Here is a 25369-nt window from a genome sequence, read left to right as displayed (position 1 = left end):
CATCTGTTGGTCACTAACATATATGCTGCATATATTGTTACGTTTTACAGTTTTAGTAGATGATTAATCGAAAGAAATGCACTTCTAAATGATCAATGCACAAATGTGTACAAAAATGGTATTTATGTGTGCCAAATGGTAGCATGAGATGTCACGTTTAATGCTTTGCATGGGAGTATCAAGGAGTATATAATATTAGTGTGCTGTAAAAAAGGGCAAATGTAAAGTTTTTACCTTAAGGGTTAATTTCTACCTGATTTGACCCTAAAAATTACTTTTGTAATTGGTATAGTTGGTGTAACCTAATGTAGTCAAATTATTGAATTTGATTCAGTCAAATTACATTATAGTTTTTATTGACTTCAACCAGTTAATGTGCATGGTACCAAAATAAGCAAATTTTTAAGTTACAATAACTCTGAACTCTGTAGTCTTTCTTTCTTTCTCAAAAACCTCTTTTAGCCAAGTATTGTTGTTGTAGTCAAGTTTATATACTGTATAGTTAATTCATATGGAATGAAATTGTTCTGCAGTAATAACAAGTAGCCTCACTTGCCGCTTGAGGTCATGCATTAATAAATAATCCCCAACAGAGATGTATGGACATGCTGGCATCCATTAATATAGTATAAAGTAAAAATGAAAGAAAACGGTGGGGATGGAGCTAGGAGAGAATTAGAGATGGAGTATTAAAACCAAAAACTGCTGCACAGAAATCTGAGATGCACTAGGAGACAATGTAGAGCACCACGTGTCCCACCTACTAGGTGGGTCAGTTACTTGTCAGTTACAGTAATCCATGCCAGATTGTTATCTAAAATATGCATTCATCAAATATGTTACATACATTGACACACTGTAAAAAGAACACTATGAAATGTACAGTAACTGGCTGGCAGCAATTAGTTAGTAAGTTGCTGTAGTGCATTACACAGTATGCTTACTGTAAATGTAATCACAGTACCTATAAAATACTGTAATTGTTATTACAGTAATAATCACAGTACTGTAATTGTCATCAGAGAAATAGGATGCTGTATTTTTTGATCACAGCAAATATTATACTACTGTAACAGGCATTACTGCATTAATTTTAATACTGTAAATTAATAACTGTAAAATAATTACATACTGTGAAATGAAGACACTGTTTTTGTCACAAAAATGATATTTATTTTATAACTTCATTCAACTTTCAACATTTGAAATTTGAAAATACATAGGCACTAAATAGATTTTATTTTGTATTTTTCATTTTGTAAACACTTTTGCATTTTGTAAAAAAAAAAAAAAATGTATTTTGTAAACAACAGCACTACTTTCCTGAACATGCAAATCCTTCCTCTTTGTTCAAGTAACCCTGACAATGTAAACTGCAGGGCCTGAAATTGTTTTGTTAATCTTTTATGCATATTTAGAGAGTTTTAAAATGATTGATTTATTGTTTGAGGAGTTTTAGTTCATTTGATTGTACTTCTATAGACAAATATAAAAGAAAGAAAAAGAAAAAAACAAAGGGAAGGAGTTGTTAATCATAAAGATGTGTGCAAGTCCTCTATTGTTTTACATTTGCTTTCTGAGACTCGCTGACAGTCACGTGCATCCTTGTAACATTGATTCAATGTGAAAAAAAACACACAAAAACATCACTTTGTAGAAAACTCTGTCACACAAGATATTTTTACAATCAAAACAGTAAAATCCAAGCACTGGAAGCAATTAAAATGTTCATTTAAAAGTGGAAATGTATAAAAACACAATTAAATATGAACCAAAAACTAGAATTTTAAACAATAAAATGTCTAAGACTGACTTTATTGTTCCTTAACTGGATACTTCTTCCTGGACTGGAGTCTTCTTCCCTGCAGAGGAAGGAATTAGTTACTAATGTAGAAATGTATAGGCAAGACTGATGGCTCTATGACAATTTTTTTTGATGCATCACTTCCCATTAGAAATACAACAAAATGTTTCTACTACTGACAACAGTACATAAAAGGGCAGTAGCATGGTACAGCGATACACACAAACACACACACTAGCTGGTTTAAGTCTAAACCCCACTCCCCTCAAGAGGCGAATTGGGACTGACGTTAGAGGCTGTTGCCTTTAGCCTCCTTGTTAGCATGCCTGCCTCCCATGCCAGAGACGCCGGTTCAAATCCCGTTCAGAGCGGGTTGAGCTGGACCGGTTACAGTGGTGCCGTGACCTGGATGGGAGTGAGGTTTAGGGGGGTGAGTGTAATGGTAGCCAGCTGGTAGGTAGCTGTGCAGTATGTAAACCTCACTCCCCTCAAAAGGCGAATTGGGACTGACGCTAGAGGCTGTAGCCTTTAGCCCCCTTGTTAGCATGCCTGCCTCCCATTCCAGAGACAAAAGTTTAGGGGGGTGAGTGTAACGGTAGCCAGCTGGTAGGTAGCTGTGCAGTATGTAAACCTCACTCCCCTGGCCTCAAGAGGCGCACTAGCGACTGACGCTAGAGGCAGTAGCCCTTTGCCTCCTCGTTAGTGCCCGCCTCCCATGCCAGCGACGCCGGTTCGAATCCCTCTCAGATCGGGTCAAGTAGGACCGGTTACACTTCCACGAGTCGGGAATGAGACCCATGTATGCTCAAGTTAGGCTAGCAACAATTTATCCAACTTAGCTGCTGCAATCTGCCCTGCGATGAAGCTAAGAAAAAAACATGATCCTATCAAAAATGTTGTGCTGTTTAAAAGTCTTACCCATTGTTGCGTTTTGTTTTGCCTTGGCCTGCTTCAATACTTGGTAACCCATGCTTCACGGTAGCTAGCAAGAGAAAAACAAGTGACAAGCTTCTCCAAATGGAGCTAGCTAATGCACCAACACACACACATACACGAGGGCACACACACACAATTCCAATTGAACTTTTATTAAATAATGTTAATGTAATTGATGACTTTATCAACTAAATTTCACCAGATAACAAAATCTATCAAAATTTCATGTCCAAATAGTTTATTTTGGTAATATTCTGCACACCAGCTTACTAGCTAAGGAGGATGCCTCCCTCTGCTTCATGATATCCCAAGTGTGTATGACTTTCTTTCACAGGACACATTTGAAGAAAAATCGAAAAATATCTTAGCTCAGTAGGTGCTTAAAATGGAAGTGGATGGTGATCCGACTTAAGAAGCTCAAAAATCACAGTCAGCATAAACGTCATCGATACGACTCCTGCGGTTAAATTAATGTCTTCTAAAGCGACACGATCACTTTTGTGTGAAAAAGATCAATATTTAAGTACTTTTTAACTATAATCCAATGCTTCACGAGCGGGTGGAGTTCATGCGTTCTCTCATGTGACGTATTCGCTTTGCCTTTTTACGGACGTAATCTCACGTTCTCCTTTCAGTTGAGATATCCAGGATAAGCACACAAATGCACCATTGTGAGTAAAGAAACTGATAAATACAGATCTAAACCAAAACCAATGATGGTACTGTACAGCATTCCTCCTTCTCACTTGTAAACAGCGCTGCTCTTCCGGTTGTGTCGCACGTGCCTCAGTTCTACCTTGCATACCGCTGCTGACTAAAAGCAATGATTTCGAATTAAAAAAAGTACTTAAATATTGATCTTTTTTGCACCAGAATCTATCGTATCACTTTAGAAGACCTTAATTTAACAGCTGGAGTCATATGGATGACATTTTTGCTGACTGTCTGTGATTTTTGGACCATCCACTTGCATTTTAAGGACCTATTGAGCTAAAATATTTTTCTATTTTTCTTCAAATGTGTTCTGGTGAAGAAAGAAAGTCATACACACCTGGGATATCATGAGGGTGAGTAAATAATGAGAGAATTTTTTTTAATTTTTGTGTGAATTAAACGTTTAAAGTGTGCTCTATATGGTAACATTTAAATAAACTGGTTTTATTAAAGTCCGAAATACTATTTACTATGAAAAAATTAACCTAAAATAAATACACAAGGTTACACTGACAAAAAATAATTTTTAAGCAACAGATCAAGTAGATATAGAAGCTTAAGGTAATAATTGTATGTAACAACTTTGTTTAGTGTGTGTTGAGGTAAGTAAAAAACTAAAAAGATTATTGCATTTGGACAAAAGTTAAATGTTAAAAGTTAAACATGGGGCATTTTCCAATCAAATTAGCATCACCATTTGTCCCAAAATCTTATACAACTTTCGTGGCAACATTTTCATGAGAAATTATATTTTACACATGCATATAGTATATAAAGTAGCCAAAAGTAATACCTTTGCCATTACTCTCTAGTAACAGTCCACTAAAACAAATGCCCAGATAGAGTGACATTTATGCATCAAACCATATAATGCTGACCTACAAATGTGCTTCATGTGGTATCATTACAGTTACAGTACAGTCTACTTCAGGTAGAAATAGCTCCTAAAGGTAAGAGTTGCAGGTTGCTACTTTTTACAATGTACTGTGCAAAATTAGTCATTTTTTAAATATTGTTCTTGATGAGTTATAAGAAGTCAATCTTTTAAATATCTTAAATATCTGGATTTTGCTATGTGATCCACCATTTACAGAAAATGCCCTTCCTACATTATGAATGTAGATTATGATATAATAAATATCAGTTTTCCTCAGTGTGTCTCTCAGTTGTATTTGCCAATAATAAACAGCCAAGAAAAAATATTTTTTCTAACAGAATTTATTATAACATAAAAATGTAATTATTATTTTTATTAATAAAAATAAAAAATTTTTTTATTTGAAATCAGATTAAATCACACACACACACACACACACACACACACACACACACACACAATAGTATCAGATGTCATTGTAGAAATCAACACACAATAAGCAGCTCTCAAACCAACACTACAGAGTGGTAGACTAAAATATTACAGGTCTTAACAAAACCAAAATATATCTGTGTTAACCAAATTATAACTATCCATTCAAAGATTTTCCAGTTAACGCTATGTTGGTATCATTTGCAGAGACTGTGGCAATATAACGTGCATGACATAATTCTGCTCTGTAATACAGACAGATATTCATAAGATCAGTTCAAGCTCTCCTATTGGCTGTGGCAGCTCCTCTAGATCAGTACCGCTGTGTTTTGTGATGCTAATGAGGAAGCTCATTTAGATTCCTGGCACCTGCCATCTTGATTTGTCAAAGTGTGTGCCTCCCCCTGTCATCTCACCCCTCCCCCATCCACCAGGCACCTCCCTTTGTCCACTCAGAGATGGACACAACTGAACAAAAGCCTACAAGCAAGCATGCACCCCTATGTATTTCACACTCAGTGTCTGTAATGTCACACCTCCAGCAGTTGGTAAGGTTGGTGGTTATTTGGTTTTACCTGTTCACTCATTAACAAAGTATACATTTAGTCAAATTGGTTCTTTATCGACTGGATAGGTGGATGGATGGATGGATGTATTGGGTTTGTAAATGTACAGTTAACCACCATAATAACACATGTGGTATTACAAAAGGCCACATGTTGACTTAAATTTCATCAAGAGAGGCCATTCCAGGAACAATGGCCAATAAATATGTATAGGCAGTGCACAGTGTCACTCACAAACACAAAGGGTAACACACCTGACATTAAAAATAATGCAATAAATATTAACTAAAAATAAAATGTAACATCATTTTAAGAAATCATTTATTGTAAAATTACATGTATTGTCTTGTTAAATTAAATATACATTTTCACCGTACATAATAAGGTTATCCTATTTACTGTAGAATTTATACATTCTTCTTCCATTACATTAATCTTTTTAACAATAATTTACTGTAGAATTACATGTGTTGTCTTGTTAAATTAAATATAACATTTCACCATACATTCTATGGTTAACAAATTAAGAGTTTTTTACTGTAGAATTTTTACATAATTTTTCCATATATTTAAAAAAATTATAATTTATTTTAATTTACTGTAATATGTATTGTATTGTTAATTTAATTAACAATGTAATTAACAAATTAATTTAATTAACAAATTAATAATTTAATGACATGTATTGTCTTGTTCAATTAAATATAATTTTCACTGTACATGCTAAGGTTAACATTTTTTTCCTGTAGCATTTCTACATTATTTTTCCTTTAAAATTTTTAGATAGATAATTTACCCCAAAATCAAAAGCTATTTATATTTGATAGATTCAAATTAAACTACAACTTTTTGCTGTAAAAATGACTGTTAAAGTAATGAGAGTCTAAGAATCATCATTGAGATTAATGGGCATTTAAAAAAAAAAAACAACTCAAAAGTTAAATGTTCGGATGCTTTACAGTTCGGAGAATTTGGGGATAAATGAGCTTAACTGTCATGAAAATAATCATAATTGTTTTATATGCAGAATATTTATATTTTTTTTATAGATGTGGGGGTGAGATGTGACCTGGACATGTTTGTGTGTCTGTGTGTGTGTGTGTGTGTGGGAGTGGGTTTGAGTGGTTTACATGGACATTCTTTTAGGTTACAAACTGGTAATTACAAGGGTATTATGTTAGAAATGTGGTTTATGAGGACATTTCTAGTGTCCCCATAATTCAAATTACTTAAAAAACATACTAAACGATGTTTTTTTGAAAATGTAAAAATGCAGAAAGTTTTTTGTGAGGGTTAGGTTTAGGGGTAGTGTTAGGGTTAGGGGATAGAATCTATAGTTCGTACAGTATAAAAATCAGTATGTCTATGGAGAGTCCTCAAAAGGATAGTGTGTGTGTGCGTGTGCCTGCATGCATGTATGTGTGTGTGTGTGTGTGTGTGTGTGTGTGATTTACCTCATTATGGCTGTATAGGTTCTGGAGCCTTCAATTACTCCCTATGTCTGATTATCACTCAGAGCTTCAGCTTGCTCAATGAATCTGAATCACAGTTCACTAACACCCAGGGAGACTTGAATGACACAAAGCCCCCCAGCAGGCCCTTCTCCACATCCAGCCTCTGAGAGCTCATGTTTTCAATCAAATCCCAATTTATGAACAGATGTGGTTTGGAGAGCAAGAGAAGGCAAACAAAGGCCATTTGCGATGACACTGTCAACTTATTAATTCAAGATGTGGCTGTTGATTGTAGGTTCATAATTGACAGCTTATACCACAGAGATTATTAAACATGTTGACTCAGAGCAGCTGCTGGCTCACATGAGCAGGAATGAATCCATGGATATAAAGTGGATTTAAGTGTCTAAATACGTGCTTCATAGAGTTTACATAAAATGTGATGTTCCCTGAAAGGTGGACTGGAATTGTTTGGGCTGCACTGGTATTTTTAAGAATCATCTAAAAAATCGTTATCTTTTTTGTGTTCTTCGGTAAAAATGGGATAGTTCAACCGAAAATTCAAATTCTGTCTTTTTTTTTTTCTCACCCTCTTGTTGTGCTAAATCCGCATAACTCTCTTTCTTCCATGGAACCCAACAGACAATTTTAGGCAGAATAACAGCCTCAGTCACCATTCAATTTCATTGCATAAAAAAAAAAAAAGATGCACTGAAAGTGAATGTTGACTGAAGCTAACATTCTGCCCAAAATTGTGTTCCAGTGACAAAAGAAAGTCATGCGGGTTTGAAACAACATAATGGTGAGTAAATAATGAGATTTCATTTTTGGGTGAACTATCATGAGGGTTCCTGTAAATCAACTGGTAGAGCATGGCGCAAGCAAATGCCCAAATGAAGGGTTTGATTCCCAGGGAACACAAAAAAATTATAAAATGTATAGAGTACATGCACTGTAGGTCACTTTGGATGAAAACGTCTGCCAAATGCATAAATGTATACCTTTAAGAGAAATAAAATGTTTCAAATTAAATCTTAATGTAGGTATATTTGAGAATCCATTGTTGGATTCCATTGTATGCTCATAAAATTGCATACCTTTAAAACCTTATAGGTACAGTTATAGGTTCTAGGTGCAATTTAGCTCAACAATAGGTTTTTGTGTAGGACTGTCCGATTGCACCTGCTCATTTTCTCAAAATAAATGCCTTTGTAAGTGCATTTGTAAGAACCCAATGGAAAAAGTTCTCTGCAACTCCAAGAACTTTTTTAATTGGTCCTCCAAACACTTAGCATACACAGCTTTAGAAAGAAAGCTCTACTATGAGCCTTGCAGGGGCGGATCTACCAGGGTGGCATGGGGTGGCAAATGCCGCCCTAAGAAAAAGCATTGCCACCCCATCTGCCACCCCAGCATAAGCATCCAAATGTATTAAATATAAATGTAAGTATATTATCATTGATTTTGACATTGTGTAGGGGTTTATTCATGTCAAACTGCCTAAACTCTCACAGAACGCACAAATGACTACCGACCCATTGATTGATTACAGCAGCAACCAATCCTGTGATTGTTTACAGCAGCAGCCAATCACAGCATCGACCAATTGCCTACCTACTATTGCAGCGCATGTACAGTGTTTGGGGTCTCGTGGGTTGATGAGCTTATTTCCTCAACAACAATGACCACATGAACAGATACGTGGGACATGTCCTCGCCACTTTTTGAAATAGCTTTCATCAGGTATGTGTATAATCCGGATGAAACATCTCCAGTTCTTGAGTTTCTATTTCATCTTTGTGTGTTTTGACTGGCGATCAGGTGCTGGAATGTGCTATTTTGAATGTTATGATAAGTGTTCGTTGCGGCTGTTATCAGTGCTTTTTGGTGTCAGCAGTTTTGCCACAACTCGTGCTCTTTTCCATGTCCCCCATTGTAATGGCCTTCTCAGTGGCGGATTTAGGCATGGGTGACATGGGCAGTTGTCCAGGGCGGCATCTTGTGGGGGGGCTGCACGAGGCACGAGGGGGCGGCAAATGTTGGTATCAAAATAGTTACTATTTGGTTCCTGTGGAAATGTAGTTGTACCACAAATTCATGGATATTTATAATTTGATAATGACTCCAATTAATGAACTAGTACTTGTTGCAGTGAAGCTTGGTACCTTAATCCATAAGAACTACGCATGGGCACATGATTTAGTGTTGCCATCCCTCATACTCTTCATGCCACCCCCTTGTCACTCCATAAAAAAATTCTAGATCCGCCCCTGGGGCCTTTAAATATATCAAGATTGACAAAACATTGATCTCATTCACTCTATGGAATAGATATGGAAAAACTAGTTCCATTTACTGTACCTACGTTCTATTAGGAGATACCATGTCGTCACTTTGACGTAACTGAATCCAATTCAGACATCTGCTTCAGTAAGAAAACGTAATCGATAACCTTGCTACCAGTGTTATCTTGCATCTGATCCTGAAACTTGCGCAGTTTACAGTATGTCTGGTACAATAAGATTCAAGCTTACAGATCAGTATTTACTGTGTTCCTGCTGAAAAGAACAGCTTAGACCAGTATGAATTTCAATGCTGATTGGTGCTGGTCTGCAGCTGGTGGACCAGGATAGCCATGCTGTTTACATTTAAGGGTGTTTCTTCAACTTTTAGCATTTTAAGCACTGTGGATTTCTAGAAAGTAAAGTCCCATTTAAGCATTTTTCACACTCTCACTCTTTTTTTTACATCTGTCTTCTAACAATGTCCAACTGTACATGCATCACATGAAATTTGTCATTCTTTGTTCTTTAATGCTATATTTCATCAGGGACTAAAAAATTAATGTTTTTCATTTAGATTTGTTCTGAGCAAAAACTGTATTTTTTCATTACGGTTCAGAAGTTCCGCAGCCTCCTTTCCAAATGGTAACCGGTTAGAATAAATAAAAAAAAGAACGGTTAATAACATTCTTATTAAAATGACAGTACTTTGCGCTAAGGGGAGGATGAAATACCAGTTGCAGTGTTGCCAGATCTCGCAAGAGAACCAAGCAACCTGGCCCTCATTTCCCAAAAGCATCGTAAGCCTAAGTAGATCGTAGAATCCATTTTACAATTCATCTTAGTTTTGCATCCCATTCCCCAAAAGCATCATAACTGAAGTAGTGCTTGAAAATGCTCGTAGATTTACGAGTGCTCTGGAGTAATCGTACAGCGCTAAGAGCATCATAAGCACATAGACTTCTGCAGACACCTGCAGGACAAACGTGAAATTACACCTGCTACAATTTAAATACCTATAGCTACACTTATGCTAAAACTTTAATATCAGGATACCTATGTTTTATTTTTAATTTTTTCAACAGACAAATCTAATAATAATAATAATAATAATAATAATAATAATAATAATAATAATAATAACAACAACAATAACAAAATGCATAAAATAGATAGTCTATATAAATGGATGAATAGATTAATTAATAAACATATAAAGTTATTTGTGTGGACTAGTTGGTAACAGCAAAGTGGTGGCATGATTGATGCAGACAATTGTATAAATTAAAATCAGAGAGAGAAGGAATAAAGTCAATAACTGCATGAAAACCGTCAGTATATATCGGCTCATCATCCTTGTCTCCTCTTCCTGTCTGACACCCAAAGGCACCCTCACCAGCACTACAAGTTGTGTAGCACCACACATGCAGCACTGCTATCACCGTTATCAGTTTTTGGAGTAAAGAGCAGGCCTCCGTTTTATTGGTGAATGTCCCTAAAACGCATCTTCTAAACGTCTCCTTATTTTGCGCTGCGTGATAACACGGTGAACCTCGTAATGTTTAAGGAATGCTTGTAATTTGCAGGATCATACTCAGGGCCTCCGCTGTCTTCACTAATCCTGGAAGCTTTCATATCGAGAGAAATGTGTGAAAACAAAATATTACACATGCACACCTGATTATGGAAGCAGATTGTGTAAAAGAAATAGACCGTTCTGCACAAAATTATTGTAAAGTTAATATGTAAATATGTAGTTAATTAGGTTGAATATTTAAGAAAATATTTTAAACAAATATTAGCGAGGTATATTATAAATGATTGTAAAGTTACGCACAAATATAAAAAAAGATGACGAGCAGCACTGTACAGTCACATTTCAGCACTGTCACAGGGACAGTGACTCTCTAAAGTAGCACTTAAAGTGCATTCTCTCGCATTCATGTTAAGTGCAGTTTTGGGAAACGCATGTAAAAAATAACGTTCGCAAAATTGCTAGTAGAAAACGCTCTTAACCGCTAAGATTGATTGTTATTGGGAAACGAGGCCCTGGTCTGGAAAAATAAGTCCAAAATAAGCCACTTTCCTCACCAAAATAAGCGAAAATAAGCAATTATATTTTTTCCTATGTGGTGGATTTATCAGCATAGAAATCATAACAAGCAGTTTTCAGTTTACACAATTTTCAAGAAGTCAGGGTGAATGCTTCTGCAGAACTAGTTTGCAACAAAGTTTGCAACAGTCTGGCTCTGCAAGACTACTGCAGTCAACTATGAAATATTGAAGGAGTTTTCTTTCAGCAAGAGAGTATGATTCATTTTGCATTCTTCCTTTGGTTCGGTTTTGCTCTCATGAGTGTATGATTACTGCAAATTTAATAGGCAATGCAACTTAAAAAGTAGACAGTAAATATGCAATTTACTCTCTGAGGATAAACAGTAAACTGAGTTTTACTCCAAGCAACTGCATCATAATTCTCACTGTACCGCAAATGATTCTCTGGGACCTGCATTTTATTGTTTTTTTAGATGATGAGCACTTGAATTCTACTAAAGGAAAGTATGTGTTCTGGTAGTTCTGACACAGTACAATTGAGATGAATTATCCCCTTTTAAGTAAACAGTCCAAATGATACCTCTAAGACCATGAAAGTGTTTAGTGACTATATGCGCATACTGTGCCTTTCAGAACTGGAAGGACTTGAAAGTGTCTTAAAAGTGACTTGATAATGTCACTAATTCTAGAAGAGTCTATTTTAGTATGTATGAGCCTATTTTATTAAACAACATCATTAGAATGATCACTTCTTCTCCAATACACACAGAAAATAAAAGTTTGAGCCTATTCAAACTCAGGTGAACACGAGTGTGTATTTGCTGCCATGAATAGAAGGCTAATCTTTTTTAAGAGGACACAAGGGTTATTTTTGACATAACCTCGACTTAGCAGGGTCCATTTCGACTTGTTCATTTAGAACTGTGTGTAATGAGGTAGGAGGTGGAATAAAGAAAGATCCCAGAGCAGTAGAACAGACTGCTGGCTAAAGTATTCCTGTGGTGGATGGTACTGTAGAGACGTCAGAGAATGTCAAGTTCTTGACTAAAGATTATGTTTGGAAGGCACAGGAGCCACAGAATTCAAGTTTTGGGGATGTAATCTCAGATGCTTCTCCAAAAATTCCTTTGGAGAAATTAGATGCAAATGAGACAATTGTTGACATCAAGAGTCAGACTAAAGAGTTATAAAATTAATGTGGCTGGCATAGTGTAGATAATTCGGTCTTGGAATATTTTAGTGAAATTTTCGAATTAATGAGATCTCCGACCCATTATCACTCCCAAGCACCTAACCCCAACCCATATGCCTAAACCTCACAAATTCTCAACAATAATAAAGTCGTAATAAGCAGATAAAAGTATAGTTAATATATCTATTTTTTTTAAATGACACAAAAGCACTCTTATAGTATTCCAAACCATACGTGAAACTGAAGGTTTTAATTGCTGAAAATCTTCCCCCTCCGTAAAGGCAGTGACATCCAAGCAGCTTTAAAAAAACAGTCAAATCTCATTCAAAAGATACATCCGAACTTAAGCCTGGTCGCAGTCGGTCACAAAAAAGGTGAGAGAGCCAATGGCATTTGACATCACTGTTGAAACAGGTTCTTAAAGCAGCAACTTTTGAATGATAAAACTACATTTACATTTATGCATTTGGCAGACGCTTTTATCCAAAGCGACTTACAGTGCACTTATTACAGGGACAATCCCCCTGGAGCAACCTGGAGTTAAGTGCCTTTCTCAAGGACACAATGGTGATGGCTGTGGCAATGGCGAATTATTTGCATCAACTTCAGTGCAATTAACGTTTGCCAACTATGTCTGATCTTTGTGAGACAGTCAGTCAGTTTTTATAGTCTAATATAGTTTATTTCTTTGTTTTTATTTGACTGGTCGCTGTTCATTTACTTTGGTGCGGAAATGCATTTGACAGGTTTTGCGGTGTCTTTACACTCTTTTCTTCATGTTCAAAGAAAACAGCAGTTTATTATAGAGGTCGAACAATATAACAGATTTACCGATTAATCTGGGCCGATAGTTGCGTGGTTAAACTATCGGCTATCGGAAAAAATCAACTCCAATAATTTACGATAGTTATTTTTGGTTTCATTTCTCCAAGGCCGGTGCTGGAGGGTTCTACAGTCTGAACTCCTTGTTTCAACAGTATAACGGCGCCCTCTAGAGGTTAAATAAAAACAATCACTAACTCCGTATGGAGTTTGTTGTGCAACGTGACTATTTATAGAGACAGACGCTTAAAAAGCTGGTTTAAAACATTGACACAGAAAAGCCAAGGTATGTATACAATGCACATTATTATTATTGTCATGGTAAAATAAATCAGTCATTTAAGACAACCAAAGGTGTTTTGATAATTAATTTGTTTACACATATTCTATAAACAATGCCATTCTAAAATGACCTTTAAAAAGACAATAGTCTATTCTATTTCAATGTGAATCCTCTCCTTTTCAAGTCATTATAAAAACTTTAAGTAACGAAAGGCTGTTTTACATGATTCCTCGGTGGTCGCGGGTTCCGTATTTGCAATGGGAAAAGGGGGGTAGAAGGCTAAACGGATCGAAGCAGCAGCGCTTGTGTTCACGAGACATCAGCCGCTTTGTTTCATGAATTCTTACGGCACACACTGCGCAAGATAAAAATATTTTGTATTTTCGCTGCTGCTGCATGTCATTGAGCACTCAGACATGACTTTATTCAGTTGTCATTTAGCTTTTATTTATTCAGTTCCCTTAAGAACAGTCTCTACCACCCCTGGAGTCACAAGTTCGAATCCAGGGCGTGCTGAGTGACTCCAGCAGGTCTCCTAAGCAACCAAATTGGCCCGGTTGTTCGGGAGGGAAGAGTCACAAGGGGTAACCTCCTCGTGATCACTATAATGTGGTTCGCTCTCAGTGGGGCACATGGTGAGTTGTGCGTGGATGCCGTGGAGAATAGCGTGAAGCCTCCACACGCGCCACGTCTCCGTGGTAACGCGCTCAACAAGCCACGTGATAAGATATGCGGATTGACGATCTCAAACGCGGAGGCAACTGAGATTCGTCCTCCACCACCCAGATTGAGGCGAGTCACTACGCCACCACAAGGACTTAGAGCGCATTGGGAACTGGGCTGATCGAACTGATCAATCGCTCCCTATTCCCTATATACTGTTGTAGTAGCCTGTATACTGTTTGGGATTATGGGAAACCCAAAGACAAGGAGTATATTATAAATTGCATAATTATACTGGCTAAATTTTTTATGCACAAAGCTACATTTATGAAGACCCAATCTGTTTTCAATATTTATTTATTTTTTATGAATAAAGTACATTTTTTTTTTTTTTTTTAGTTCAATGAGATGTATAAAGAAGAAGAATCCCAGTAAAATATTTAATTTATTAGAAAGCCTTGAAATAACCCAACTTTGGCTTACAAAAATGTTTTTATTTGCATTTCTTTTTCACTTATTTTTTCCTGCTTTACCAATTATGTTGTGGTCTGTGGTCGTGGTTAAAATATGTTATGGAGAAATAACACACTCTTAGAGAAATGCAAAACATTTTATTTAGATAATTTTCTTATTTTTGTTAGCCATCACTTGAACACAGAATGCAATATTTACATGACTGGCTCATTCAGAGATGGTTTACATGTTTTCACTCTCTATTGAGCTGAAGCAGTTTTGGGCATTATTGTGGAAAATAGGTGCATAATGCCCCTAAATGAAAGGTTAATCCCAGCTGGAGAACACTGATCAATATACAGTATGAGCACTCTAGTGTCAGATAACAGATTCTGCTCAGAGCTCTGTTCATAGTGCTCTAAGGAATTTACCTGTTTCAATATGCGTATAGGCAAAGTTAATTTAATAAAGGATTCAACATTTGCTCTGAACAGCAGTGAAAATCTCGTTATACCGCTCAGGTTTGCTTTGTATTCTGTATTCTTTATCGCACAAGGGAATTTGGTGTACATTAATACGTTTGTATAATCTAAAACGAAAAATCCCAACAAATCAATGAATAATTCCCTCTTCACTTTGCTTGAACACATCATTTACTTTGTTTTGTTGTCATGATGGGAAAGATTGCATTCTTACCCATTGTTTTTGCCTTTGAAGGGAGTAAATAGCTAAAGTAAATGGCTTGATTTGAGGTCTGTGTTATGTGGCATGTAGGAAACTCTGATGGGTGTTCATCAAAGTGCTCATCCGACAAGACTGATAGATTGACAGGTGACAGACTGACAGTAACAACCAGAACTATACTGTAAATGAATTTCATATCGCCACACTAAATAAAATTCTTGAAAATGTTTTTTTATAAATAAAATATATATATATATATATATATATATATATATATATATATATATATATATATATATATATATATATTACATATAATATGCAGTACTTCACACACAAAAAATAAAATAATGCATAATAATTAATGCAGTCTGCATATTAGTATAGCAGTACAGATTTTCTGACATTCACTGGCACAGTGGCACTATTAAACATTCATTATTAATTTCCTATAAACAATACTGTCTCAGTAACCTTTATGTGATCCTATAACATTCATGTTTAAAAGACATGTGTAGTACATTTGAGAATGCAGTCTATTTTCCTTCAAATATGATAAAGAATTTCTGTCTTTGCAGCTTTGTCGACTGACACATTTTTCCCCCCAATTTTTAAATGCTATAACCCAGGAAAAGGCTAAACTTGGGGGTGTTCGTAAATGTTTGGCCAAGACCAGCAAAACTAGGCTTGTTCATGTAGGCATAGAATTTGCAAAGTTCATGAACAGTAACAGCATCAACCGAAACGGAATGAGTTAGCCTAGTTTTATGGTAATGAAAACGGCTCTAGTTTGCTTAGCTCTTTGGAGCATGCACATGGTCATGAACACCATTTACAACATGCTATAAACCTCTATACGCATGCCAACATAAAATACAAAGACCTACTCGTACCGTGTGACAGCTGAGTCTGTTTTTGAGAGCACATCACACCAATCCGGGATTTAATACTGTAGTCGTAAATCATCCTCCATTGTCAATAAACGCGAGCAGTACTTGTTTTTGATATGAGAATTGAAAACGTGGCTTACGTGGTTATTGTGGTTTGTCAACCCTGACTATGTACAGCGAAAATAAAATTGCAGTTCTTTTCAATGAATTGGTCAGAAGGTCTGAATCAGTTCGCGACTGAGTTTTTATTTAGAGTGGTTTCTTACTCCGTAGACCAGTATCGGGAACTTTAGAAAACTGATGTGAAACAGAGCGTCGGATGAAGTACTGTAGATATTTACCTACGATCAATTGAAACAAAACTGCATCTACTGTACATCGGATCATTTGCCAGCAACTCAAGGTGTACTATCAAAAGCACTTAAAGTACCGAAAAGTACCATTGCATTGCCATGTTTTTGGACATGTATGTTGGAGTACCATGTAAATACAATGGCACTTGAATATTGCAGTCATTTAGTACCATGGTGCCCCCATGCCAAAATGCTGAAAACTCATTTTAGGACTCAACCTCAACCTCACATTAGGATGAAGGTCAACATTCCACATGTGTTGCTGATATTTACAGTGATCTCCTAAGGGTTGACTAAATGTAGAAATGCAACCATATCATAACAGAGCAGGCATATCCTCTCACCGCAGCACATAATTGCTCATGTACAGTGTCTGTATATGAAACCCAGCGGCAGGAACACTCATTGAAATTTTCTCCACTGCTTTTGTTCCTGCAACAACCTCTATGTAAATTTGGTTAATGTGTGTATTAAACCGATTTAAAGTGTCTTATTTGTTTTTCCTGTTGTCTCTTATGTCCATGTCAGTCTCACATTGAGTTTCAGCCAGTTGAACAGCAGTATTAGGCAAGTCATTCAAAAAAGTAATTAATTACAGTGTTACGTCTGTAGACGTAGATTATTGTTTTTCTTCTCTGTGTTTTCTCTCCCTCTCTCTCTCTATCTATCTATCTATCTATCTATAGTTGCTTGTGTGAGTTCCTCCCCCAAATAATCACCTGCCCCCTGTTACTGATAACTTCTCTAAAATTGCAATCAGATTACTTTACTGCGAGGATGCATGCGAGTCATGGCTCGCCGTACAAATTGGAAGCACATATAGCGCTTAAAAAGCGCTTTGGGGATAAACAACTCAATGCCTTAAGGGGGATTCCACACACTAGATCATATTTTATTATGAAGCAAGACTTAGAGCAGTCTTTTTTTTTTTTTTTTTAATTTGGAATGCCCAATTCCCAATTTGCTCTAAGTCCTTGTGGTGGCGTAGTGACTCGCCTCAATCCGGGTGGCTGAGGACGAATCTCAGTTGCATCTGCATCTGAGACCGTCAACTTGCACATCTTATCAGGTGGCTTGTTGAGTGCATTACCATGGAGACATAGCGCATGTGGAGGCTTCACGCCATCCCACATATTGTTGCTAACGGTCACTGTTGCTCATGTCGCTGGAAGTCGCTTTGCTCTCATTGACCCTTCTCAATCATGGTCTCCTAATAATCCCCATCCATTAATTGGCTGTATAACTCTACTCTCTCCTCTCCACCAATAGCTGGTGTGTGTGGTGAGCATACTGGCACACTATGGCTGCCGTCACATTATCCAGGTGGATGCGGCAAACTGGAGGTGGTTGAGGAGAGTCCCCTGTTCACTGTGTAAAGTGCTTTGAGTGTAGTGTCAGAAAAGCACTATATAAATGTAACGTTCATTCATTCATTGACAATGTATGAGATTGGGTCACTTTGTCATTGTGTGTCGCTGGCAGTGTGAATGGGGCTTCAGTCACCATTTCCTTTCATTTTATGGGAAAAAGGTGCAATGAAACTGAATGGAGACCAAGGCTGTCAGCGTGCTGTGTTAAACATCGAATATTTTTGTTATTACCTAAGTTTGCTTTTTAATACCTAATGATTCTAGTTAATTAGAAGAAGTAAAGTTTGGAAAATGATTTATATTAACTCTATAATATATAGAATTATATTGGTGTAACTGTTGATGTAGAAAGGAGTACACATGCTCTGGCCTTGAACGTCTCCTCTTCTGGCAGGATAAATTGGGTTATGTGGGGCCTATTTAAACTCTGCAGACTGACCACACACAGTGTCCAGAAATATCCTGGACCACACACAGTGTCCTCAACAAGTCACTCCATGGAGTGGTGTGGTGTAGTGGACTAAAGCACTGAATGGGTAAGTAGAAGGTTGTTGGTTCAATCCCCACAGCCACCACCATTGTGTCCTTGAGCAAGGCACTTAACTCCAGGTTGTTCCAGGGGGATTTTCCCTGTAATCAGGGCACTGTAAGTCACTTTGGATAAAAGTGTCTGCCAAATGCATAAAGGTAAATATGAAGAACCTTTCAGTGACACAAATTTCCCACTTCTGAAAGATTTCAGAACTTTTAGGATTTTGCACAAAACAGACTTTCCTGGCATGCATTGTTAAGATGTTAATAGGATGTTAAAAAGGATGCTTTTGTGTGTGTGTGTTTTTTATTCTATAACTGCTCTTGAAACTTTTTTGAATATTCTGTGCGTGATTTTAAATGTGCTTGTCTGTTTCTATCTTGTCTTTCTCTAGAGAGATGTGAAGAGGTGTTGGCTTCTCCCCTTCCCTACAGCGCCTTCACCAGTTCCTCTGTGCTGGCGGCGGAATTTGGGGCTGGCTATGCAAAACTCAACAGGAGAGTAGGTGAGCATAGACTTTTAGGATATGTTCGAAATGGAATACTAGTGCTTGTCTGCTTAGTACACACTGCGTTGTATACACCGTATACTGCACTTTCAAAATAGTATGTGAAAGAGTATGTAGACGACATGCAATGATAAACATTTCAAACAGTAATATGCTATATTCTTGTCACATGACCTTTATATTCTGAATGGAACACTAATTAACTTAGTAGATACTGTGCAGTATACACTGTGTACTGCCTGCTATTTTAAAAAGTATGTGAAACATTATGCAGAATGTTACGATAAACATTCACAACAGTAGTATGGTATATTGTTGTCACATGACCTATATATTCAGAATGGAACACTAGTTTACTTCTTAGTATATACTGTGCAGCATACACTGTATACTGCCTACTTTTTTTTTTTAAGTGTGTAAAACTGTATGAAGTATGTAACGAAAACTTGTAGTATGCTACAGTATATTGTTGTCACATGGCCTATATATTCATAATGGAATAATAGTTTACTTAGTGCATACTGAGCAGTATGCACTGTATACTCCCTCCTATTTAAAAAGAAGTATGTGAAGTGGTGTGCAGTATGTATCGCTAAACATTTCAAACAGTAGAATGCTAAGTTCTTGTTGTTCTTGGACCTAGCTACGTTACATGTTTAATTCAATGAGTGGAATCCAGATATTATCACAGAAAAAATACAGTTATTTTGCATTTTTCATCCAGTTTTCTGTAAAATGTCTTTTGGCAGTCTGATTAAATAAATAGTCAAGAGGGATTTGTTAAAAATTGTAGTTATTATTACTTCTGGTTCATTCATGACACTAAAAATGGTGGGTCTAGTCCCATGCATACTGCACACAGTAAACATACTGCAGGATATATGTGCAAAAATAGTAGTAAGTGTAGTATGGTAGTATTCTATTCTGAACATAGCCAAAATGTCACCCTCATGATCATTGTGGCCACTCTCTCCTCATTTGTTGACATTTAGACAGAGATGTGGGGAGCAGTTCACTGGTGAAAATGTAGAGCGTAGATCAGGATTTGCTTAGATGGCATTCCCTAGAAGTACTTCTCCATAGGTCATAATGAACTTTAATGCATATTTTGGCTACTGGTAAGGAAATGGAGCATTTTAAACCATTAGCATATGCGTCTAAATAGCCTATATTCTAAAAGCATCATAATTTAAGTTTGGCATTATCATGTGCTGTTTTCCGATTATATTACAGTATTTGATTTCATGTGTGTTATCTTTCAAAGGCAATGGAGGATGGTCGCCGTCAGACTCTGACAGGTACCATTGGCTGCAGGTGGACCTCAGGGCCAAGAAACAGATCATTGCCATAGCAACACAGGGCAGATACAGCAGCTCTGATTGGACGAAACAGTACAAGCTTCTCTACAGTGACACAGGAAGTAACTGGAAGCCTTATCGGCAGGACGGCAACATATGGGTGAGTTTACAGGGAATGCTGAATGATTTATTGCTCAGGGAATATATATGGCGTTTTAGCTGCCTTACTGGAGAGTAAACAGCTGATGTTGTGTTGCAGAATACCCATATAAGTTTGGGGCAAAAGTGAAACTTTACTCAAAATATATTGACATTAAAGGAATTGTTCACCCAAAAATGAAAATTCTCTCATCATTTACTCACCCTCATACCATCCCAGATGTGTGTGACTCTCTTTCTTCTGCAAAACACAAATGAAGATTTTTACAGTAAAAGAATATTTCAGCTCTGTTGGTCCTCACAGTGCAAGTGAAGGTCCAAAAGAGACATAAAGGCAGCATAAAAGTTATCCATAAGACTCCAGTGGTTAAACCCATATCTTCTAAAGCAATATGATTGGTGTGGGTGAGAAACAGATCAATATTTAAGTCCTTTTTTTTTTTTACCGAAAATCTACACTTTCACATTCACTTCCACATTTCACATTCAGTCACCTACTGGTTGGGGCTGGTGAAATGTATTGTAAAAAAGCACTTAAATATTGATCTGTTTCTCAACCTCACCTATCATATCGCTTCTGAAGACATTGATTTAACCAATGGAGTCTTATGGATTAGTTTTATGCTGCTTTATGTCTCTTTAGAACCTTCAAAGTTCTGGTCACCATTCACTTGCATTGTAAGGACCAACAGAGCTGAAATATTCTTCTAAAAATCTTCACTTGTGTTCAGCAGAAGAAAGAAAGTCATACACATCTGGGATTTAATTTTTATATTTTATTTCCAATTTGGTAATGAAATGGTAATGTTTATACTGAAAAGCAGGATTATTAAAATGAGAAATGTTATTGCTTGTTTATTGCTCAGAGGCAATTTAATGGACTTCTCAGTTTAGTTTCATTTAAATATCAACTTTTCTCAGATTTTTTCCCTAAAATTCCTTAATTTGGATTTACAGTAATAGTTTAGAGATATAAAATTAATGTGGATAGCAGGTGCATTTTGTCTTGGAAGAATCTGAGAAATGTTCATATTGAGTTCATGTTGAAATCTCTGATTTTTGATTGCAGACTTTGGTATCTTGGCAAACCTGAGAACATGTGAGACATTGCTAAGATCTCTTCTGAAACTCTAGAGGAGACATGTGTGTGATTACTGTTTTTTTATTTCTAAGGAGAAAAATCTGAACAGCCGGAAATTTAAGAAAATGTTTCCATTTGCTCTCCATTTAATCGCATTGCTGTCTAGGAGAAACAATTGAAAAGCCTCCTTTAGTCTGTCTTTGAGAAACAATTAAGATATTAAAGAGGTCTCATTTGTGATCTCTCTTTCTAATGGCTTCCTTTCTAGCATGAAATAGTACAAGCCTCATAAACTGATGTTATTTCTCATTTTCAAATGCTCATTTGCAAATATTTCATCTCAAGATTGGAAACAGGATTACCCTGATTCTCTATGACACTGGAGAGTTGAACATTACTGCACTTATTGACTCATTCTTTACATAATTATACTGAAATGCTAAACGGCAGAAAAAAATGCTAAATGGTCAGTTCTCCTGGAAATATGTGCCAAGACCGTTGATCTGTTTTGTATTGATCTGTGTAGTATTGGAGTAATTGAGCTTTAATGAAGTGTGGTTCCCTCTTTTCTGTCTCAGACGTTTTCAGGTAACTGGAACTCAGAGCGAGCCGTGCGTCATGAACTTCAACACCCCTTTTTGGCTCGATACGTGCGTTTTATTCCGCTGGACTGGAGTGAGGAGGGATGGATTGGACTGAGAGTGGAGCTTTATGGCTGTGCTTACTGTAAGTGTCTAAACACAGATTTCACTTTCTGTGATTTAAAAAGGGCCACATCATAATTTATTTATTACTCTTTTTTTTTTTTTCAAAAGACTTGATATATTTGCTTAAAGGAATATTCCGGGTTGAATACAAGTTAAGCTCAATCGACAGCGATTGTGGAATGATATTGATTACCACAAAAAAAATGTGTGACTTGCCCCTCCTTTTCTTTAAAAAAAGCAAAAATTGAGGTTACAGTGAGACACTTATAATGGAAGTGAATGGGGGCCAATTTTTGAACGTTAAAATACTCACTTTTTCAAAAGTATAGCCACAAGACATAAACTATATGCGTGTTAACATGATTTCAGTGTGATAAAATCACATACTAACCTTTTCTGTGTGAAGTTATAGCCAATTTTACAACTTCATTGCCATGACGATGTAATGTCGATAAACTCTAAAACCCTGAAATGACTTTAAAAACGACAATTTAAACAACAGCTCAAATTTGTTTTAACAGAATTATTACTGTAAGTGTTTTTATATAATTATAAGCTTCACATTTCTGTCTTAAAGCCCTCCAAAAATTGGCCCCATTCACTTCCATTGTAAGTGCCTCACTGTAATTTTTGCTTTTTTTTTTTTAAAGGAAAGGAGGGACGTGTCAAAATTATTTTTTTGTGGTAATCAACATTATGCCACAAATGCTGTCGATTGAGCTTAATTTGTACTGTACTGAATATTCCTTTAAGACTGAAACATTTTTCTGTATTCAGGGGCGGACGTAATCAGTTTTGACGGGCAGGGAGTGATTTCCTATCGCTTCCGACAGAAAAAGATGAAGGTCTTAAAGGATGTGATTTCGCTGAAGTTTAAGACCTCTAAAGGAGACGGTGTTCTTCTGCATGGAGAGGGGCAGCAGGGTGATTATATCACTCTGGAGCTCCACCGAGCCAAACTACTGCTGCAGATCAACCTAGGTAAAGTATTTATCTCAAGAGTGACTGTGATAGGACCAGACATAATGATGTTTAAAAAGCTACAGAATGTGAAATTTAGTCCTGCTTGGTAAGCTAATACTATTGCTTGTGTACATATATATATATATATATATATATATATATATATATATATATATATATATATATATATATATATATATATATACAGGGTCACAGTTTGACCCATGTGACCTGTTTCACTAATTGCTTCTTGTGGGTGTGTCTATTTCAGGCAGTAATCAGTACGGCTCCATTCAGGGTCACACATCAGTAAGCAGTGGAAGTCTGCTGGATGATGATCATTGGCACTCAGTTCTGATTGAACGCTACAGACGCAGCGTCAACTTCACTCTCGATCAACACACGCAGAGCTTCCGCACCAATGGAGAGTTCGATCACCTGGATCTGGACTATGAAGTAAACAAAACAATTAGAATAAATTATTTTGTGATATTTTAGTGTTATTGGTGACGGGGGACTGTTCACTGTTTATAGGTTTGGAGATCTACAGAGTGATTCCTAAACTGAATTCTTAAACTGTTTAAGGAATAGTTCACACAAAAATGAAAATTCTCTCATCATTTACTCACCCTCATACCACCAGCAGTGTATGACTTTCTTTTTTTCTGCTGAACACAAACGAAGATTTTTAAAAGAATATCTCAGCTTTGTTGGTCCGTTCACTGCAAGTGAATGGTGGCCAGAACTTTGAAGCTCCAAAAAGGGCATAAAGGCATCATAAAAATAATCCATTAGACTCTAGTGATTATATCCATGTCATCAGAAGTGATATGATAGGTGTGGGTGAGAAATAAATCAATATTTAAGTCCTTTTTTAATATAAATTCTCCTCCCAGCCCAGTAGGTGGCGATATGCATGAAGAATGCAAGTCATCAAAAAGAAAAGAAAAATGTGAAAGGGAAAGTGGAGATTTACAGTAAAAAAGGGCTTAAATATTGATCTCTTTCTCACCCACACCTATCATATCCCTTCTGAAGACTTGGATTTAACCAGTGGAGTCGTATGGATTACTTTTTTGCTGCCTTTATATGCTTTTTGTAGCTTCAAAGTTCTGGCCACCATTCACTTGCATTGTATGGACCAACAGAACTGAGATATTCTTCTAAAAATCTTCATCTGCGTTCAGCAGAAGAAAGAAAGACATAAACACATCTGGACACATCTGGGATGGCATGAGGATGAATAAATGATGAGATACTTTTTTTACATTTTTGGGTTACCTATCCCTTTAATGGCACAAAAGGAGATGTTTGGCAGAATGTTAGACTGAATTGCCATTCGCTTGCATTGCATCTTTTTCATACAATGAAAATGAAATGTGACTGAGGCTAACATTTGGCTTTTGTGTTCCAATGAAGAAAGAAAATCGTACATGTTTGGAACAAAATAAAAGCAAATAAATGGTTACAAAAATGTTCATCCCTTTTAGAAATATTAGGGTCATATTTCACCCCAAAATTAATAGGAGGGGGAAAAAAAACAAGAAATTAGATTTTTCTATGAAAAAATTACTTTAATGAGAATGATTTTGTGAGAGATTCTGTGAGAGATTCCCCCACTAAAATCATCTCAGAGAAAGCACAGATAAGATTACATAAGATTAATGTTTCGCTAACTGTATTACAGATGGCAAATGTTTCCATCACTTTCTGTTCCCAGATTACATTTGGAGGAATGCCAGTGTCTGCCAAGCCAAGCTCTGGGGGCAAAGAGAACTACATCGGCTGCATGGAGGCCATTTATTACAACGGGGACAACATCACCAATTTTGCCCGCAGGAAGAAAGTCGACACATCTAGTTTTGTAAGTGCCACATTTACATATCTATTTTTATCAAATAAACACTGCAGAGCTATCCAATGCCTTGAGAAGATAATCAGTGGCTGTACAGAGGAATTTCTGTTGTTTGGTATTACTGTCAACTCTAAAAGATGAACTTCTGGTTAAAGTGCCCGTGAAATGGTTTAAAAAAGGCAATATACTTCCCTGTGTTTACACATTTAATATTGCAATCGAAGGGCTTTTACTTTTTTTTTTTTTTAATAGTCGGTACCCTTTAGTTTAACCAGTAGCCAAAAAACATGATTTGCTACTTGCTATTAACGGTCTGAGGCAGGCGGTATTAGGGTGAGGGACATTCCCTTTCCGGAGAGCATTTTAATGGGCAACCATTTGTATTTACAAGTATGGCTGAGCGATGAATTGAAATATAACATAATGTGACCCAGAG

At 36.6% G+C, this 25369-nt stretch overlaps 1 protein-coding gene across 2 annotated transcripts in view; it reads left to right on the top strand.

Moving 5' to 3' along the window:
- The window catches only part of LOC127441503 (contactin-associated protein-like 2), a 60696-nt gene that overhangs the window by 506 nt on the left and 34821 nt on the right, over positions 1 to 25369 (top strand). For both annotated transcript variants that reach the window (XM_051699017.1, XM_051699016.1), the window contains exons 2-7: positions 18757 to 18867; positions 20135 to 20328; positions 21987 to 22134; positions 22893 to 23096; positions 23350 to 23534; positions 24799 to 24942. In XM_051699017.1, coding sequence (XP_051554977.1) covers positions 18757 to 18867; positions 20135 to 20328; positions 21987 to 22134; positions 22893 to 23096; positions 23350 to 23534; positions 24799 to 24942 — 986 coding nt within the window. The remainder of the gene's footprint in view (positions 1 to 18756; positions 18868 to 20134; positions 20329 to 21986; positions 22135 to 22892; positions 23097 to 23349; positions 23535 to 24798; positions 24943 to 25369) is intronic.

The sequence above is a fragment of the Myxocyprinus asiaticus genome, chromosome 5 (genome assembly GCF_019703515.2).
Source record: "Myxocyprinus asiaticus isolate MX2 ecotype Aquarium Trade chromosome 5, UBuf_Myxa_2, whole genome shotgun sequence".
In the NCBI taxonomy this organism is placed as follows: Eukaryota; Metazoa; Chordata; class Actinopteri; order Cypriniformes; family Catostomidae; genus Myxocyprinus; species Myxocyprinus asiaticus.
The sequence above is the reverse complement of the archived record's forward strand: the minus strand, read 5'-3'. Positions and strand labels throughout refer to the sequence as shown.